General features: G+C 37.6%; 1 protein-coding gene across 4 annotated transcripts in view; it reads right to left on the reverse strand.

The window, feature by feature from the left end:
- Positions 1 to 18811, reverse strand: part of FSTL5 (follistatin like 5) — a 576686-nt gene that overhangs the window by 226865 nt on the left and 331010 nt on the right. For all 4 annotated transcript variants that reach the window (XM_048847574.2, XM_048847577.2, XM_048847576.2 and 1 more), the window contains exon 5: positions 6342 to 6538. In XM_048847574.2, the coding sequence (XP_048703531.2) occupies positions 6342 to 6538 (197 nt within the window). The remainder of the gene's footprint in view (positions 1 to 6341; positions 6539 to 18811) is intronic.

Here is an 18811-nt window from a genome sequence, read left to right on the forward strand (position 1 = left end):
AGTAAGTTTCTCCCTCCTATTACCCTCCCTTTCCCTCACCCCAAATAAGAACTTCTTTTATTTACATGAGGTTCCAATTCTTATTACACCAGCAATTACATCAACTTCTTATACACGTCTGACAAGCCTATTATATTTCCTAAGAACCTGTTATAAAAGACCTCAGAAGATAACTCAGTGTCTCCACGAGGGGGGCATCCATTTTGTAAGTGGATTATAATTAGTGGTTATTAGATTTTAACACTAATGAACCTCTGCTGAAGGAATGTTCTTCTAATTTGTGCATCATTTCTATTCAGTCTCTAGACTTTGCAAGGACAAATGTAGATTACACCAAAAATTGCCAGATGCTAGTCTGCAAATCCCATTGATGCACCTAATATCTTAAAAGTGCCCTGAGATCTTTCATAACAACAAATGCTCAATGCCTGTGTTTTACAGCACAGCTTAAAGAGAAAACTTAATTATGCATCCATAAGAATCAAAGAAAACACAGTCAACTTTTGTAATGCTGCAAGAAGCTCAAACTTCTGCAATGAACACAGCTCAATTCAATATAAAACATATACTTTCTCCCTCTTAAATAAATATAAACAAATAAATAATAAAAACCTACACTTCAACTGAAGAGATATTGCAGTTTACACTACTAATTTTGAATGCTATGTTTTCCCAAAACCAAATGTAGAGGATTCAGACTGTTTCACAAATATGTAATTGGGATATTCCAATTGCTCCACCAAAGGGACAAACAAGAGCAGAAAGGAGCAATGCTGACAACTGAATTCACAGCTCTCCTTAGGGTAAAAGAAAACATTTCCAAACATGCAAATACCATAAAACAAAAGGACCAATAAGCCTAAAGATAGGAAGTGCAAACTTATTTTTCCCTAAAAGATGGTATGGCTCTCTTATAGAGCTGTACAAAATTCTTTAAAAATGTATAATGACCTCGTTAATAATTTATAAATGATAATTTATAGAAGCACAAGCACAAAAACCATAAAAAACACCATGCAAATAGTTTAGTTATTAAATAAGATGTTACCTGAAGAAAATTAGTACTATTATGCATTATTTATCTAGCTTGTTTATTACAATTAATGCCACCAGAATGCAGAAAAAGGATGCTGTATGGAATCTATGCAATGATGTCTTTAACCACTCAAACATCTCCTTAGCTGGCTGATAAAAGGCAGAAATGCAGCCAAAGACAATTAAATATACATACCTTACGTTCCAAGTTAGTTACTGTGCTTATAGCATTTGGAAATCTCACTGTTATAGAACTCTTACAAGTTTCAGCTAATTAACTTCTAAATCTAAGATGCTTGTGGATGTTAAAATTCACAGTTGGCTCATGGAAACAGAACTTTGTGTACACAGAATCCCTCAGAGCAACAGAGCCTGCACTGTCAAGGCCAGGCCAGGGCTACAAGGGCAAAAACACACTTTCCACATAATAGCTACTCTGGGCCAGGCATCTGAACTGACAGCAGGAACCCTGTCTCTCCTATGCTCCTAATTATTGCTGGGCCCCACTTGACTCAAATGCAATGGGGACAAGAGCTGGGGTTGAGTGTGTGTATGTGTGGTGAAATCTGTTGGAATGAGGAATGAGGGGGAGACCAGAACTGGATGGGGGGGAGGGTGGGGAAGCAAAGAAAATGAAACTGGAACTGGGAGTTGGAAAGCAGGGGGAATGGGACTAGAAGACAGATTGAAAATGGAATAGGGGGACTGGGAGTCAGTGAGTGAGAATGAGACTGAGATTGGATGAAGAGCAGGGGCAAACGAAAGCTGGGCGAGGATACTGGTACCGTAAATCAGTGCAACAGGGAGCGGAGGTGGGGAAAGAAAGAAAGAGCCATGGCAGTGCAAGAGGAGGGACGAGAAATCAGGAGGCAGGCAGAGGGTTGGGGGGAAACTAAGAATGGCTTGGTAAAGAGACTGGGATTAAAAACGTCAGGAGTGGAGACTGGCACTGGTAATGTGAGAAGAATGGAACTAGAATGAGGAGCAATGGGTAACAAAGAGACAATACTGGGCCAGGTCAAAAGAGACAGAGAAGGGGTCATAAGCTTGGGAGTAAATGGGTGGAGTCTTCTGTCAGCAAATAGCTGTGAAACTCGCTGGCAAAGTATCCCACCTCCTTTCAGCACTAACTCATATAATTTAACAACCTACTACTATTAGTCACTCAAATGGCAGAGTACATTGGGTCTGTACATTGGGTCTAAAGGTCCCAAACCCTGCTGATGAGCCACATGGGTACCAATATGCTGTCATATGATACAACTTCTATTCTTTATGTTGGCTTTTTTTAAAAAAATCTAGGAAACCACACATACACACTTTTAAAGAACATTATTAAGTTTGCAAAGTTAAGCATTCGAAGAATTAGGAAATGCCAGGATTACGGTTGCCTATGCAACCTAAATTCAGTCCCCTAGTGCCTATGCATTTTAACACATTCCTTAATTACATGATCACATGCCTGATGAGCAATCACAGTTGGTACTCAGGGTGTACCCTGGACCTTGTCTAAAGAGTAGGGAAAACCATGACATTCCATCCAGAATAGGTGAAGGCAAGACGTCTAACACCTGAGGGGGATGCACTCAGAGAGATCAAAGGTGCAGCTAGCCCTGTGACATACTGTATATTTAAATTGTGCTTGTCCTGTATCTAGTACAAACATCCCAAGTATAAATAGGAGTCTTGTTTACATTGCTGTGCTTCATGAGAAATCAGACACTAGGCCTCCACTTTTGCTTGCAGTGTACAATTTTTGGCAATACATTAAAAAGGTGTATTCCTCATCTGAGTTTAAAGTTTTTTCTATAGCTTCAATGCCTCACCCTTGGAAATAGCAGTCAGCTTCATAAGTCAATTTACTAATACATAACAAGTCTCCCACCACCTTAACTGAAATGTATTCAAACTGAGACAATATCAAAATACGAAAGAATAATTATGAGTTTTAAAAAATATCCCACTAAATGTTTTCATTTGTCATATTTTAAACGAAAAAAAAAAAAAAACAAGAAAAGAAAATATATATCTTGACATCTGATACTCTAAACAGTAGGTCACGAATAAGAGTGTGAAACAGACCTCATTCTTCATCATTATTCTACCTGACATGCTTAACCTGCTTTTGGATCAAGTCCTTTTAGGAGATTTTCCCCCTTTTTCATCAGTATACATTCTTTTGGATGGCCCCCAAGCAAAACAAAATATAGCGTCTGGGGACTTAATCAAGTATAAAATTGTTTCATCTTTTTGTTATAGTACTGCAAAAAATGCACTTCAATATGTCTAGTTGAGTTTGATGAAGCATATTAAAAGCCCAAATACCTTTCAGTGAACACTTATGGCAAAAAAGAAAGGTGGTTTACTGTTTGTAAAAGGTCAATCCTACCATATGGGAACGACTACATTCTTCACCGGAAAAGCACAATTTTATTCCCATGTCTCCCCATAATACTTTGGATCCTTGTTCTCGCTCTCTCTCTCTCATACCCACACCCACAGCAGCATAAAGTAACTTAAGTAACAAAGAGATCTGCAATAACAAGAAAACAGGCAGAGTTTATAAACAGGCATTAAATAATAGTTTGTTTTATGTGTGTGCGAGAGAACAGATAGCTAGAAAGTGAGTTTGCCAGATGCAATTTATAGCTAAGGATACGATTCTATCATGGAGGTCATGGATTCTGTGACTTTCCGGAACCTCCATGACTACTTCTGCAGCAGCAGGGTTGAAGCAGCTGTCAGCCCCAGGGCTGCTAGGGCAATGGCTGGGGTTGGATCAGCCCCCTCAAGGCTGGAGCAGCGGTGGTCATCCCCTGTGGCAGGAGCAGTGTCGGTGCTGGAACAGCTGGCTGGAGCAGCAGTCCTCAGGGCCGCTGGAGCAGCAGATGGGGTTGGATCATCACCTGCAGCAGGAGCAGCAGCAGAACTGGAGAAGCTGCTGGAGGTCAGCCCCTGGCAGCGCTCTGACTGTTAGTCCTCTCCTCCACCAAGGTATATTTAGTAAAAGTCAGGGACAGGTAGTGGGTTTATGTGAATTTTTGTTTAGTGCCCGCAAACTGTCCCTAACTTTTACCAAAAATACCTGTAACAGAATCTTAACCTTATTCATAGCTAACCACCAGCAGGGCCAATGTATTATCTTCTTTTATTCTGGTTAACCTGAAGTCTGATCCTGCAAGGTACCAAATGCCTTCAATCTTGACTGAATTTTCCTATTGTTACAAATTGTTTAGATATTTTGAATTACTATTATTTCTGAGAGAGGGGGAAAGATGAAATCTTAATCAGTATGGTCTAGATTGTGCAAACTTTACCCATCCTGGGTTAGCACTTACTCACATGAGTAGTCCCATTAGTGACCATTAAAATAGTTGCATAAGTAAGTGTTCACTAGCATGAGTAAAGACTCCACAATGTGTCATATATTTACACTGGATAACTGAGGTAAATATATTCTTGAGCTGTAATGCTGTATTAAATTATAGTAAATCACAATCATTTGTTAATAACAAATCACATCAGGATTATGGTTGTTCAAATGAAAGAGAAAATGATTAATTATTGGCCAACTTTAGATATTGTAATGATACATTAAATAAATTAACTTTTTGGAAAGATCTCACTCTTGGAAATATCAGTTTTAACAATTCATAAAAGGAGACAGCTATACCACTGCAAATGCCATAATCCCTTTGCTGGGAAAGGTATTTGCATCTCACATATTGTGGGAAGAAATTTCATGATTGGTGAACCAAAATATTCCAATCAGGAACCAAATCCTGCTGTCCTTATTTCAATGAAGTCTCCAACTGATTCATCTGAGTTGTTCACTATTATTCACTTTTCCAACCCATTTGTAAACAATTTCCAACACTGACACTCAGCTTTACACGCACACATAGTTGTGCTATTCATATGATTAACTGCATATTACTTTTATCTTGCACCTTTAACCAACTGACTTTCATTTGGCTCATTAACACATCTCTGCTAGGACTATATCTAACTTGCCTTCAGAATACCTCCAATCTGTTTTTCTTTTCTTTAAATAAAGTACATGCTAGGAATAGGTTTTCTTTTTTCCACCAAACTACTTATTTGACTGAGATCCAAGATAGGCAATGTTTGGACCAGTGACAGGTTCAAGGTCATATATTTCAAGACAGATTTAAAAACTGGAGTTTGCTGGCATACAAAAGCTATGAATCCCTCTTCCTAATAGTATAAGACATATGCATCTAGCCCTCTTAGATCATGTTAGATCAATATTTAATTATTATATAACATATAGAAAATCTATTTTACGTATTTTAGAAAGTTTTTAAAATTTGTCTGTAGAATTGGATTAACTAACTAGGCTATCTGGCTTTACAGGTGAAGAGATATGACTAATAGGACCAATAATGTGTTTTTAAGCACTTCTGTTTTCCCCTGTAAAATGTGGCATGTCAGTTGATGTGTCAGTGCAGTGGCACCGCCTGTGGCCAGACCGGGCATTGCACCTGAATTTACTCAGCCTGCTGGGGCTGTTAGTCTATTCTTGGTCCCCAGGAATCTGGAAGCCTTCTACTCTCTTAAGTCCATTAGGGGCATGGTACAGCCCTAAGCCTACCCACTCCACTGGGTTCCAGCTCAGGGCCCTCAAGCTAGATCAGGGTTTGTCAACTCTGGATGTGGCCTGAGCTCCTTCCTACCTTCCCCTGGGTTTCCGCAGGCTCTTCGGTGTGTTGGTCTGGTCGTCTCCTTCTAGGATGTTGTACCCAAGTAGCTTTTCAGAAGCTTGCTGACAGGAGTTCTTTTTTCCAGCCAGTTCACTTTTCTGGGAGCTGCCCTACCCCTCTGCTTCCAAGCTTTTTTGTCTCTCAGCTGTTATGAGGCTGACAACAAGCAGTGGCTGGCAGTGCCTGTGTTAACCCTTTGGTTGCTGGGCTGACGTGGGGTACATACACCCCATGACATTATATACAGAATGGAATGGTATGAAGATTATATTGGGATACAAGATTAAGTAGTGCAGTTCAGCCTGGTCAACATTTTTACAGAATTTTTGAATTTCCTGACTTATTTCAACCTTAACATTGTCTTAATGACTCAGGATAATAATAATCCTTTTCAAGCAGTCTTAAATCCTTAAGTGAAGTTTCACATCTCTTAAGCCAACATGTAAGTATCAAATGAAGGAAAAGGGTTGCATCAAAGGACACCACATACCACATAACTACACCGCAGTAGAGATTTTGCAAACTTGACGACAGGCAAAGTGAAGAGGTATTGTGCTGAGGAAAGCAAAATCCAAATCTTACCTGGGAGAGTTCATTACTGTCCACAAGTCCATTGTTGTCAGAATCGAAATATTTAAACATTTGATCCACCAGCAATTTCTTTAAAATCATTTTATCTTCAGCATTTTTTTCTTTTGCTTGTGCAATGTATCTCTGGTTTTGTAGATCCAACAACATATTTTTCACTTTGCTGTATTCAGTGGATGTGCACTTGTCCCCTGGAAAGGAAATGCACAAGATAATTTTGAGGCAGATTTTAAAAATTGTTTAAATGGATAAAGAAAATATACAAATACTGAAGACAGTGATATCTTCTTCTACCAACACTATCCAACAGGGTTGACACATGTGGGTGCATTGCCGTTTTCATTTGTACATCTAGTGAGCTAGAGATATGTCCTATAAAGGCTGAATCCAAATCAGTGGGAGGCTTTCCATTTACCTATATGTGCTTTGGGTGAGGCCAAATAGGTTTATAAAGGTGTAACAATCATATGTGTTTGCTTAGTTTTCTGTCTCACAAGACTTACCATTAAAAACATTTTGTAACAACTTAAACAGTGTCCAGCAGCCCACTATTCTTTTCCTTGTAGGTCATTTTAGAGCTGGACTATCGGAAAATTTTCATAGAATTTTATACATAATACATTTTGAATGAAGATTAACAAAGTATATATTGCAATACAATATATGTGGTAATGATGGTAAACATGATAGAAAATGATATATTACAAAATGTATACAGTTCATAACAGGATTTGACTTCAAAAACAGAAGTGACAACTGTGAGTACTCATAAACCAACCCAACCTCTTTATCCACCTGGAATACGAATTTAGTTTTAATAGGGGAGGGAGAGTAAGAGGGAGCAAGAATATCTATGACATATGATCTAGTAGACACACAAAGTGGGCGAGTTAATATCTTTTATTGGACCAGCTTCTGTTAGTCCACTAAAAGATATTACCTCAGCCATCTTGTGTTTCTTGTATCCTGGGATCAACACAGCTATGATGGAACTGCATATAAAAGGATCTAGTTTATTCCTTTCATTGTCAAGTCTTTCTATAAATCAGGAACTACATTATGCACATGTCCTGCTTACAGTGACTATAGAAGCTATTTTATCTACAACAAAATGTAATAAAACCTCCTAATTTCCTCTAACCTCCATCACGCACATACAGGCCACATTTCAAGGTGAAGATAGAAGTTTTGTTTTAATATTAGAAACAAGCTTAAGGTTTCAAGACACAATTGTTTCTTGAGATCACAGAAATCATAGAAATGTAGGACTAGAAGGGACCTCCAGAAATCATTTAGTCCCTGGCTGAGGCAGGATTAAGTGGTTCTCAAAGCCAGTCTGCTGCTTGTTCAGGGAAAGCCCCTTGCAGGCCGGACCGGTTTGTTTACCTGCCGCGTCCGCAGGTTTGGCCGATCGCAGCTCCCACTGGCCATGGTTCATCACTCCAGGCCAATGGGGGCTGTGGGAAGGGCGGCCAGCATGTCCCTTGGCCTGCGCCACTTCCCGCAGCCCCCATTGGCCTGGAGTGGCGAACCGCGGACAATGGGAACTGCGATCGGCCGAACCTGTGGACGTGGCAGGTAAACAAACTGGTCCGGCCCACCAGGGGCTTTCCCTGAACAAACGGTGGACCGGCTTTGAGAACCACTGTACGAGACCATTCTTGCCAGATTTTGTCTAACCTTTTTGTCTCAAAATGTTCTCGTGATGGGGAATTCAAAACCTCCCTACACAGCCTGGTCCAGTGCTTAACTATCCTTATAGTTAGAAAGATTTTCTAATGTTTAACCTAAATATCCCTTTCTACAAACTAAGTCAATTTCTTCTTATCCTACCCTCAGTTGACATGGATAATACTCCAGCTAAGGCCTCACTAGTTCAGAGTAGATCAGAATAATTTTATTTTGTGTCTTACATATGACACTTCTTTAACAGCCCCGTCTCCCCAGCCACTTGATATTTGTCTCTGTTTGCAACAGCATCACACAAAAGAACATAACAGCCATACTGGGTCAGACCAAAGATCCATCTAGACCAGTGTCCTGTCTTCTGACAGTGGCCATGCCAGGTTCTTCAGAGAAAATGAACAGAACACGTAATCATCAAGTGATCTGTCCCCTGTTGCCGATTCACAGCTTCTGGTGAACAGAGGCAAGGACACCATGCCTGCCAATCATGGCTAATAGTCATTGATGACGTATCCTCCATGTATTTCTCTAGTTCTTTTTTGAACCCTGTTATAGTCTTGGCCTTCACCACATACTCTGGAAAAGAGTTCCACATGGTGACTGTGTGAAGAAATACTTCCTTTTGTTTGTTTTAAATGTGCTGCCTATTAATTTCATTTGGTGACCCCTAGTCTTGTGCTATGAGAAGGAGTAAATAACACTTCCTTATTTACTTTCTAAAAACCAGTTGTGATTTTATAGACCTCTATCATATCCCCTCTTAGTCGTTTCTTTTCCAAGCTGAAAAGTCCTAGTCTTATTAATCTCTCCTCAGATGGAAGCTGTTCAATGCCCCTAATAATTTTTGTTGCCCATTTATGAACCTTTTCCAATTCCAATATATCTTTTTTTGAAATGGGGCGATCACATCTGCATGCAGTATTCAAGATGTGGACGTGCACGGATTTATGTAGAGGCAATATGAAATTTTCTGTCTTATTATCTATCCATTTCTTAGTGATTCCCAACATTCTGTTCACTTTTTTGACTGCTGCTGAACATTGAGTGGATGTTTTCTGAGAACTATTCACAATGACTCCACGATCTCTTGATCTTGTTGACTCATATTCAATTTGTGATCCACTATAACCCCCATGTCCTATTCTGATGTACTACTGCCTAGTCAATTATTCCCCATTTTGTATTTGTGCATTTGGCATTTCCTTCCTAAGTGAAGTACTTTGCACTTTATTGGTTTACATCTTGATTCAGATCAGCTCTTAAATTGTTCAAGGTCATTTTGATTTCTAATCCTGTCACAAAGTGCTGGCAACCCCTCCCAGCTCATTTGCAAATTTCATAAATGTACTTTCTACTCCATTATCCAAGTCATGAATGAATATATTGACTCGTAGCAGACCCAGGACAGACTCCTGCAGGACCCCACTTGATATGTCCACCCAGTTTGTCACCAAACTGTTGATAACTTCTTTGTGAATATAGCCTGTCAACCAGTTGTGCATCCACCTTATAGTAATTTCACTGAGACCATATTTCTCTAGTTTGGTTATGAGAATGTCACTTGAGACTGTGTCAAAAGTCTTATTAAAGTCAAGATATATTACGTTTATTGCTCCTCCCTATCTACTAGGCCAGTTATCCTGTCAAAGAAGGAAATTAAATTGGTTTGGCCACTCTGTCCCATATGCCCTTGAGGAGAGTGGCACAAAGACATGGCTGGCATAGGCATAGCCCCAACAGACACTGCTGGTCAAAAGATTCTAGTTGCATGCCACAAGTGGCATTCATACAAAGACTTAAAGAAGAATCACATCTAATATTTATTGTGTCTTACAAGCTCTTAGTTTCTCAATGCTGGATAATATATGTAGATCCTGCCTCATGGGTCGTATGTATGTTCCATGACCAAAGGGTTAACAGTCTTTGCCATCAATTTTGCAAAGGATTCCATCTACAGATGCCTTTGGTTAAAGTACGGTACTGAGACTCAGGAGATCTCAGTTCAATTCCTATTTCTGACACAGACATCTAACATGTGACCTTGGGCAAGTGGTTTAGGGTTTGTCTAGTTTTTGAAAAGAGAACAAGGTTAACTAAAGAAAACATAGCTTTTTCTCGAGTGTAGACTTAGGTCAATATATTTTACTTTGTTAGCTGGTCCAAGCTGACTCTAGAGTCTCCCATCTGTGTAGCTGAGATAACACTTCTAACACACAGAAGTATTATAAAGCTGTAAACATTATTATGTGGGAAGGAGTCACATGGGGAGCATCAAATCTTCTTGTAGATACAAAATTACTTAAAGTTTGACTTTAATTTGAGATAAAAATCATAACACTTAAACAGTGAAAGTTCAATAATTTTACTTTAAATGTCACTACACGTACTAAGGAACTAATTAAGCAAGTGAATTTTATTGAAAGAATTCAATCACTTACTAATGAAGACATTTTTCATTCCTTAATGAAAACCATTTTAGTTCTCAAGTTTGAACAGGTCAGTTACTTGAACTAATTACACTTACTATGACAGGCAGAGGAGAAATATAGAAATGTTTCTGTGGGTCTTTTATTTACATAGCTTGCTTATTTCAAATTGACTACAGTAGTTATATTTAGACAAAGTGGAGTACATAATTATAATTTACATCTAGATTTGACAATGATGGGGAATCTATTGTTTCTGTTCTGCATTAACTGACTACATACAGAGCGATATATGGCATTTACTATCGGCATAATAATTTAGATACTGTCTTTTAGATGAGTCAGCATGACTATAGAGTAAGGGAGGGATGCAGTTAAACTCTCACCTAAACTCTTGCCTGCAGTCACTCTAATTATACTATAACAGTGTCACTGTCAACTAAATACTTTAAATCACCCCCTATCAGTTTATACTTACCACACTGATAAATCAAGTCTTCATGGACAAAATACTTCTTTAACTAAAAGTCTGTCATGGGGTTTCTACAATCAAGGTAATTTCTGGTCCCTATATCTTTGATTTTGGTAGGAAATTTAATATTTTTTTTCTAAGGGGAAATCATACCATTGGTATAACTTGCTGGTTACACACACACACAAAATTAACAGAGTTTTTATTGTGTTAGTATACCATTAATGATTGTTAGGTTAAACAATTTTAATGTGAAAAAAGATTTAGGAAAAAAACTACTTGTAATTAATTTGAGACAGAAATCGGTAGCTAATTATTGTATAGATTCTGAAACATTAATCACAAGGCTTGTCTCCGGCAAGCCAGCTGTCAAGGTTCCTCCCCCACTCTGAACTCTAGGGTACAGATGTGGGGACCTGCATGAAAAACCTCCTAAGCTTATCTTTACCAGCTTAGGTCAAAACTTCCCCAAGGTACAAAATATTCCACCCGTTGTCCTTGGACTGGCCGCTACCACAACCAAACTAATACTGGTTACTGGGGAAGAGCTGTTTGGACGCGTCCTTCCCCCCAAAATACTTCCCAAAACCTTGCACCCCACTTCCTGGACAAGGTTTGATAAAAAGCCTCACCAGTTTGCCTAGGTGACTACAGACCCAGACCCTTGGATCTTAAGAACAATGAACAATCCTCCCAACACTTTCACCCCCCCTTTTCCTGGGAAATGTTGGATAAAAAGCCTCACCAATTTGCATAGGTGACCACAGACCCAAACCCTTGGATCTGAGAACAATGAAAAAGCATTCAGTTTTCTTACAAGAAGACTTTTAATAAAAATAGAAGTAAATAGAAATAAAGAAATCCCCCCTGTAAAATCAGGATGGTAGATATCTTGCAAGGTAATTAGATTCAAAAACATAGAGAACCCCTCTAGGCAAAACCTTAAGTTACAAAAAAGATACACAGACAGAAATAGTTATTCTATTCAGCACAATTCTTTTCTCAGCCATTTAAAGAAATCATAATCTAACACATACCTAGCTAGATTACTTACTAAAAGTTCTAAGACTCCATTCCTGGTCTATCCCCGGTAAAGACCACCATATAGACAGACACACAGACCCTTTGTTTCTCTCCCTCCTCCCAGCTTTTGAAAGTATCTTGTCTCCTCATTGGTCATTTTGGTCAGGTGCCAGCGAGGTTACCTTTAGCTTCTTAACCCTTTACAGGTGAGAGGAGCTTTCCCCTGGCCAGGAGGGATTTCAAAGGGGTTTACCCTTCCCTTTATATTTATGACAGGGGGACTGGGAGTCAGTGAGTGAGAGTGAGACTGAGATTTACTCTACAGATCAACCAGATTCTGAATTACATACAATTCCAGACACAATAGTAATGTGTGATCCAAAATCTTCATCTCTTTGAGAGTGATATACAAAAATAGTCAATATTTAGCCACCAAAGCATGGCCATTTTTTTCAAAACAGACAATAATAGCAATTATTTATTGTATTAAAAAAAAACCTTTTGCCTGAATCAGTTAGGATTTAAACAGATACCACTGTACTTCTCACACACAATACAAATAAAATAGGGTGACAACTGTAATTAAAATGCTCTAGTTGTATAGGTTCTTTTACGGTTAGGTCTGTGCTGTTTGTGACCTTGGCAAGTTATTTAACCTCTCTGTGCCTCATTTCCCATCTACAAAATGAGAATAATACTCCCCTAACTCACAGAAAGAGCACTCAATTTTTGTAAAGTACTTTGAAGTTATTGTGTACAAAAGCATTATATAAAAGTATTGTCAATAATTATGTTTGTCTATTGCTGCCTGAGAAATGATAAAAGAAAATAACTCTTAACACTTGCAATAAGTTTTCTGTTACCATTGTTTTTGTTTGTTTCTTTTCAATTGTTCAAGACAGCTATCAATAAATAATGCAAAAATAGCCTGAATGTGTTGACCTTCAGGCATGCTGCAAAAGGCATCAATTTGACAATACTGCAGGGGAGGGCTGAATCCAGGTGGAGGATGATATATAATTTACTGATGTACTTACTGGCTAGTATGCTAACTTATTTTATTGTCTTATATTGCTGACTGATACCCCTATAAATTTTAAGTTTTCATTGTTAGATTGCTTAGCGGTTATATATACATGTTTACATATTTTAAATCAAAACAAATATATAAATAAAAAGTATAACTACTTTTCAACACATGCTCAAATTCTTTAGCCTTCATTTTCTCTACACAGTTTCCTCTTAACATTATAACAAGTCAAAGAAACGAGGATGGGTAGAAAGGTACAGACTACCATTGGCATTCTTTAAGAGTAAGAATGAATCAAGAACCTGCACAACCTGTGACAATTCTATAGAAAAGTGTGGTTATGTCTAACTTTCCTTACCATTCTTTCTGTTTCATTGTATTTGACAGAAAGAACTTAGCTTATGCTGAACTTTGCTACCTAGTATCAAAATTGCTGTGAAGGCTCTGGAAACTTTTGTATGATGTGCACCTCTCAACATCACTAGGTGTTCCTACAGAGTAATTTTGTTTTATGTTAGCAGCAGTTTAACCTTTGGTAATGGTTTAAGATGATTATATTTGTGATATAACAGGTATATGTAAGAATATGGAGTTAAAATAATTTGGTTTTAGTTCTCTTTATCTGTAAAATAAGTAAGTATAACAGAATCAGAGAGCATTTTCTGTTTGACCTGCCTCTCCAATTACCATCCCTTCTCCTTTCTTTTCACCTCTAAGCTCCTTGAAATTTCATTTAGAATTGCTGCTTTGACTTCCTCTCTTCCAGCTCATTCCTATATTCCCTCTAATTTATATAAATACACTAAGAAAACACAATACTGTAGTATAGTGTAAAGCTTGTATTGGCATAAGTTGGCATTGCCAAAATTACTTTAAAATGGTGAAGCTATGTCATTCCAAATGAGTGCCAATAAAGTCTTATATACTATACCATCATGTACGCTCAATATGCCCTACATACCACAGAAAATTATGCTTTAGAGAGTCTTAAAAAATTGGGATAACTTTGTGCATGCTTCTGCCTATATAGCTCAATGTCTTAGTCAGCATGAGTCCAATTGTACAGAAGTCATAGGGAGAGAAAAATCAATCAAAATTTCACACACCTCTAAAAGTGATCACAAGTATTTTTTCTGATATTTCAATATTTCAACTTTAATATTTTTGAGACTTCCAGGGCTAGAAAGTAGTGATAGGCATCCTGATAGGAAGTTATGAATCTTTTCTTTTCAAAAATATAAAGCTCCTATTCCTAACTATGCAGCTAGATAACAGATCATAAACCTATCAGCCTTGATCTAATACTGAATATTGCCATTTATATGGGCCTCAAGAAAAATACACATTTCAGGGGAAAGGAAAAAACATTCCTCCGTCATTTAAAAAAAGTATGATTTTTGAAATAGCATCTGTTTGAAACTCCTCATAGGCTCAGAATTTTAGAAGTAGTCTGGGCAAAGATGAATTATTGTGTGCAATAACAGTGACTGGCACCACATATTTATTTATACATATTTAACTCTAAATACATAGGTAGTCCTGCTGACTTCAAAGGAACTATTATTTATTACTTGCATTGTTGTGGCAGCTGGGAGCCTAAGTCATGGACTAGCTCCCCATTTTGTTAAATATTACACAAACACATACCTAAAAAGCAGTCCTTGCCCCATAGAGCCTACAATCTACGCACAATACAACAAGGGATATAATAGATGGAAAGGGAGAGCACAAGGAACCAGAGAGTGCTGGTCCGTATGATAGGCAAAGGTCTCAGCAACCCACTGAATATTTATTTTCACGTTTGTTTGTAGAACACATGGCAAAGTGTTTTAAGTAGAGAGCTTTAAAGGAAGGGCAACGTGGTGCTCTGCAGATATCTGTGGGTGAGTCACAGCATGGAGGAAAAGAACAAAGATGCTTGTTTGAAAATTTAACCAGTAGATGATGAAGGCTTGCATTTTTGACAGAGCAGAGGCACGAGTTGTCATCTCAATAGCATACGACAGTTGGTAAGCAGGGTAGGGACAGGACATGAAGGCTTTGAAAGTGAAGACAAGTAATTTGTTTTTAATGTCATGGAGAAACAGCAGCTGGGGGAGCATGGAGGGGTGAAACGAGAGGGGTGACATGGCCAAAGTGAGAAGACAGAAAAATTATCTCTGCAGCAGTTACACGTGAGTAGTTACACGTGAAGCAAGATTGTATTTGTCAAGACCGGAGAAGAGGATGTTGCAGCAATCAAGAGGCCAGAGTTTCAGCTGTGTGGTGGAGAGGAAAAGCTGTATCTTAGGGTATTACAAAGGAAGTCCCAGCAATATTTAAACACAACCTGGATGTGAGGACCTAGAGTCAAAAGATGGTTATGGGTCTGCGTAACAAACAGGATGGTTGCATTCTTCATGGTGACTGAGGGCATATCCATACTTTGAGCTGGAGATGTAAAAATTCCATCTCGAGGAGACATACCTGTATGAGCTCTGATCATGGTAGCATGATAAAAATAAAGGATAGCTGCAGAAGTCCAAACAGCACAGGGGCTAGCCATCTTGAGTACATATTTAGCAACTTGCCCTTGGGGTGGCTAGTCCCTCCTGCTGTTTTTAGTGCACTAGATCAGTCACAACTAATGTGGGTATATATCCTCAAGCTGGAATTTACACCTGCAGCTTGAAGGGTAGACATACCCAAAGAAAGGAAGGAGGGGAAAAGGGCATGGGAGGAAAGATTAATAGCATAGTTTTAGTCATACTAGAATTCACAAGATTACTCACATGCTTAGGTATAAACTCACGCTTGCATGCTTTCCTCGATCAAAGCCATTGTGGCTGCCTTTTTCCATCTCCCCCTTTTTGAACCTGCACAAAGGAGCTGCGTACAATCTTTCCCTTAATGTTTCTCATAACCACTATAATCTTGAAAAAAGCTTAAAAGGAGATACTAGTGGTAAATACTAATTATATTCTGTGTTTTATTCTTTTCCATCTTTAATGCTTGAATGCTCCATGGGAGGAAGTAATCCAGCTATGACGTTTTCAGGTTCTTGCATCTACAACATTCCCCCCCCCCCCAATTATGCATGATTTATTTCACTACTTTTTTATTGGCTTCATATTGGGTTTTAGATAATATAGTTTTTTTTAATGCATGCAGAAACTTAAATAACATTAAACAAGTGAACCAACAGGAGTAAAAGAAGTGTCACTCCTCTGTCCCCCAATTTGTATATTTATTTTTTGAAATATTGATAGGTTTGAATGGGGGAGTGTTAATATGAGTTCAAATTTAGTGAAAAAAATTAATGATTTTCCTATTTGTTTCCTTCCACTCTGCAATTCATTCTTTTAGCTGTGTGTTAGTTACCTAGGAAACAGCTGTAAAGTGGAATTTTTAAGTGCTATTGTCCTCATAGGCAAAGTTTTGAATAGAAGTTTGCCTATTATGCATAAGAAAAGTAAATATTTGACAATTTAAGTTTTATTTAATTTGTAAGGGGAGCAGAAACACTGAAAATTAATTGGATTATACTTATGAAAGAGTAGTTAGGAAAGGAAATACCGTACTAGCATTACAAATTTGTGTGAAGAAATATTTCTGATTGCTCTAAATAAAGGTATTCTAGGAAATTATTTTTAACATCTCAAATTATAAAATATTACTTATCTCAGAGGTTATTGGAAAATACTTGAGTGTGTAGAGAGAAAGGATGGTCTCATGGTTAAAAAAATAAAAGGGGCTATTTAACTCCCAGCTTGAAGGGTCCTAAAGCCTGCGCTGCAGCCCTAGACCGAACATCTACACTGCAGTTAAAGAGTCCATTCGCCTGAGCCACATGAGCCAAAGTCAGCTGTCATAGGCCCGTCATGGGATTTTAATTGCAGCGTAGACATATCTAAAGAGGCTAAGTGACTTACCCAAGGTCACACAGGAAGTGTTTGCCATAATATGGCCAAACCTAGATGTTCCAGTTAAGCTTCCAAAAAGCAAGCAAACTTGTGTGTGTTCTGCGGGAACAAATTACAGTTTTCATAGTGCTAAAAGATGCACTTTAAAAGATCTTTTTATAACATAATAATGGATGTCTCTGTAGGATTTTTGACATCAGTAAACAACTTTGTAAAAAAATTGGGAATTACCTCAAGCCATATTAATTCAAAAACTGGAGATTTCTTCGACCTTGGTGGCATGTTACGTTTCAGGTATTTACTTCAACGGACGGATGTATAGGTGTGTGCACTGGCGTGCGAGCGCAAATGCACACATCTGTCACTACCACTCTTAGCAAGTAATCAGGAGTACTCTCCTCTTTGTTAAAAGCTAAACAGAGATCCTTTTTTAGCTCCAGATAATAGGTACTTGTGTTTTTAGGACATCAGAATCTGAATTTTATCTCCTTTATCAGTGTGAAATTTTAAGTGGCTATGACATGCAGTGAAAATACATCCAATGCATCCAGTAAGTTGCCTTGATGCTTGTTATAATATAACAATATGTAATAAACAACATATATAACAATCACATACAATTAATTTATGATAATTTTGTCTCCTACACATATTTGGTCCCATTACAAACATTTTCCATTCATCATCATGTTGCTTCTACAACAGACTTGAGGTCATATTCTACTCTCAGTTCTACTATGTAAGTCTTGACTGACTCTAATGAAGCATGCCTTTTTTAGTTATTAATTATTGGTCATAATATTTTATTTTTTTATTTTTCAGAGCTATTAGAGTAATAATGCTGGTATCTCCAAAATATGAGTCATAAAATATTGAATTAAAATATATTCCAGATCAATAATTTGTCTGGTAAATGACATCTTTGCCAGCTATATTTTCTGAATTTCAATAAAAAGGATTTCAAATGTAGAACTTGAAAACATACCCTCTAGATTTTGAAATTTCATTAGAGAGTGGTATAAAATTCAAGTTTCTGAAAGTCCTAGACTGTTTTCCTTTACTAAGGATCAAGTTGACATGTATTTGTGTGTCATATCTTGTCTACAGAGACACATAGACAAATCTTCAGTACTTAAGAAATAATTTACAATATGCAGATAAATTATTCAATCTCATCCAAGAGATAATGTCCCAGTTAAGGCAAATACTAGTAGAAGCTGAAATAAATAATTTAGGATGTCAAAAGCTATTTTACGTAACTTGTCTGAATGTGGTATTTGCCAAATTCTGACCACAATTACATATTAATCACACTAAGAGTTGCACAGAGTAACTAATAGCTTGACTGTGATTACATTATTCTAGTAATTACTGATGACTCTGCCTGAGTAACAGAGTCTAATGATTATTTTTTCCTTACTGCAAAAGTGTTGTTATATTTAAAGACTTTATACTTTTCCCTTTTTGTCAGCATTATCTAGGATTTATATTATTTCAGTAGGTGATATCACTTCATATTAAATGCCATTGATCTACATAATTGAACCTTTAAATACACCAAGTTACGCAAAGCTGTGTTTTCATTGACAATCTACTATTCATTCTGTGTTCTTTGATTATACAGAATAGGGCTCATCAAACATTATTGGTAATCAAAGTTAAAAGAAAAGACTCAGGTTCTTTCAGAAAATAATATATCTGTGTGTGACTTTGTTAAAGAAAATACATCTTCCAGACACTCCATTTAGTTCCACTTATAGTTTTTTTTTATATATATTTATCATCAATTCTTAGGAGGCAGTGAGGGAATTACTTTAGCCCCTTTTTTCAATCCTTTTTGATCCTTACCATCAAGATCTCTTTTGTTTTATTTTTCTACTTGCCCCCTTGAACTTGCAACTTCAACAGCACTGAACACCTCTATA

The sequence above is a fragment of the Caretta caretta genome, chromosome 4 (genome assembly GCF_965140235.1).
Source record: "Caretta caretta isolate rCarCar2 chromosome 4, rCarCar1.hap1, whole genome shotgun sequence".
NCBI lineage: Eukaryota > Metazoa > Chordata > Testudines > Cheloniidae > Caretta > Caretta caretta.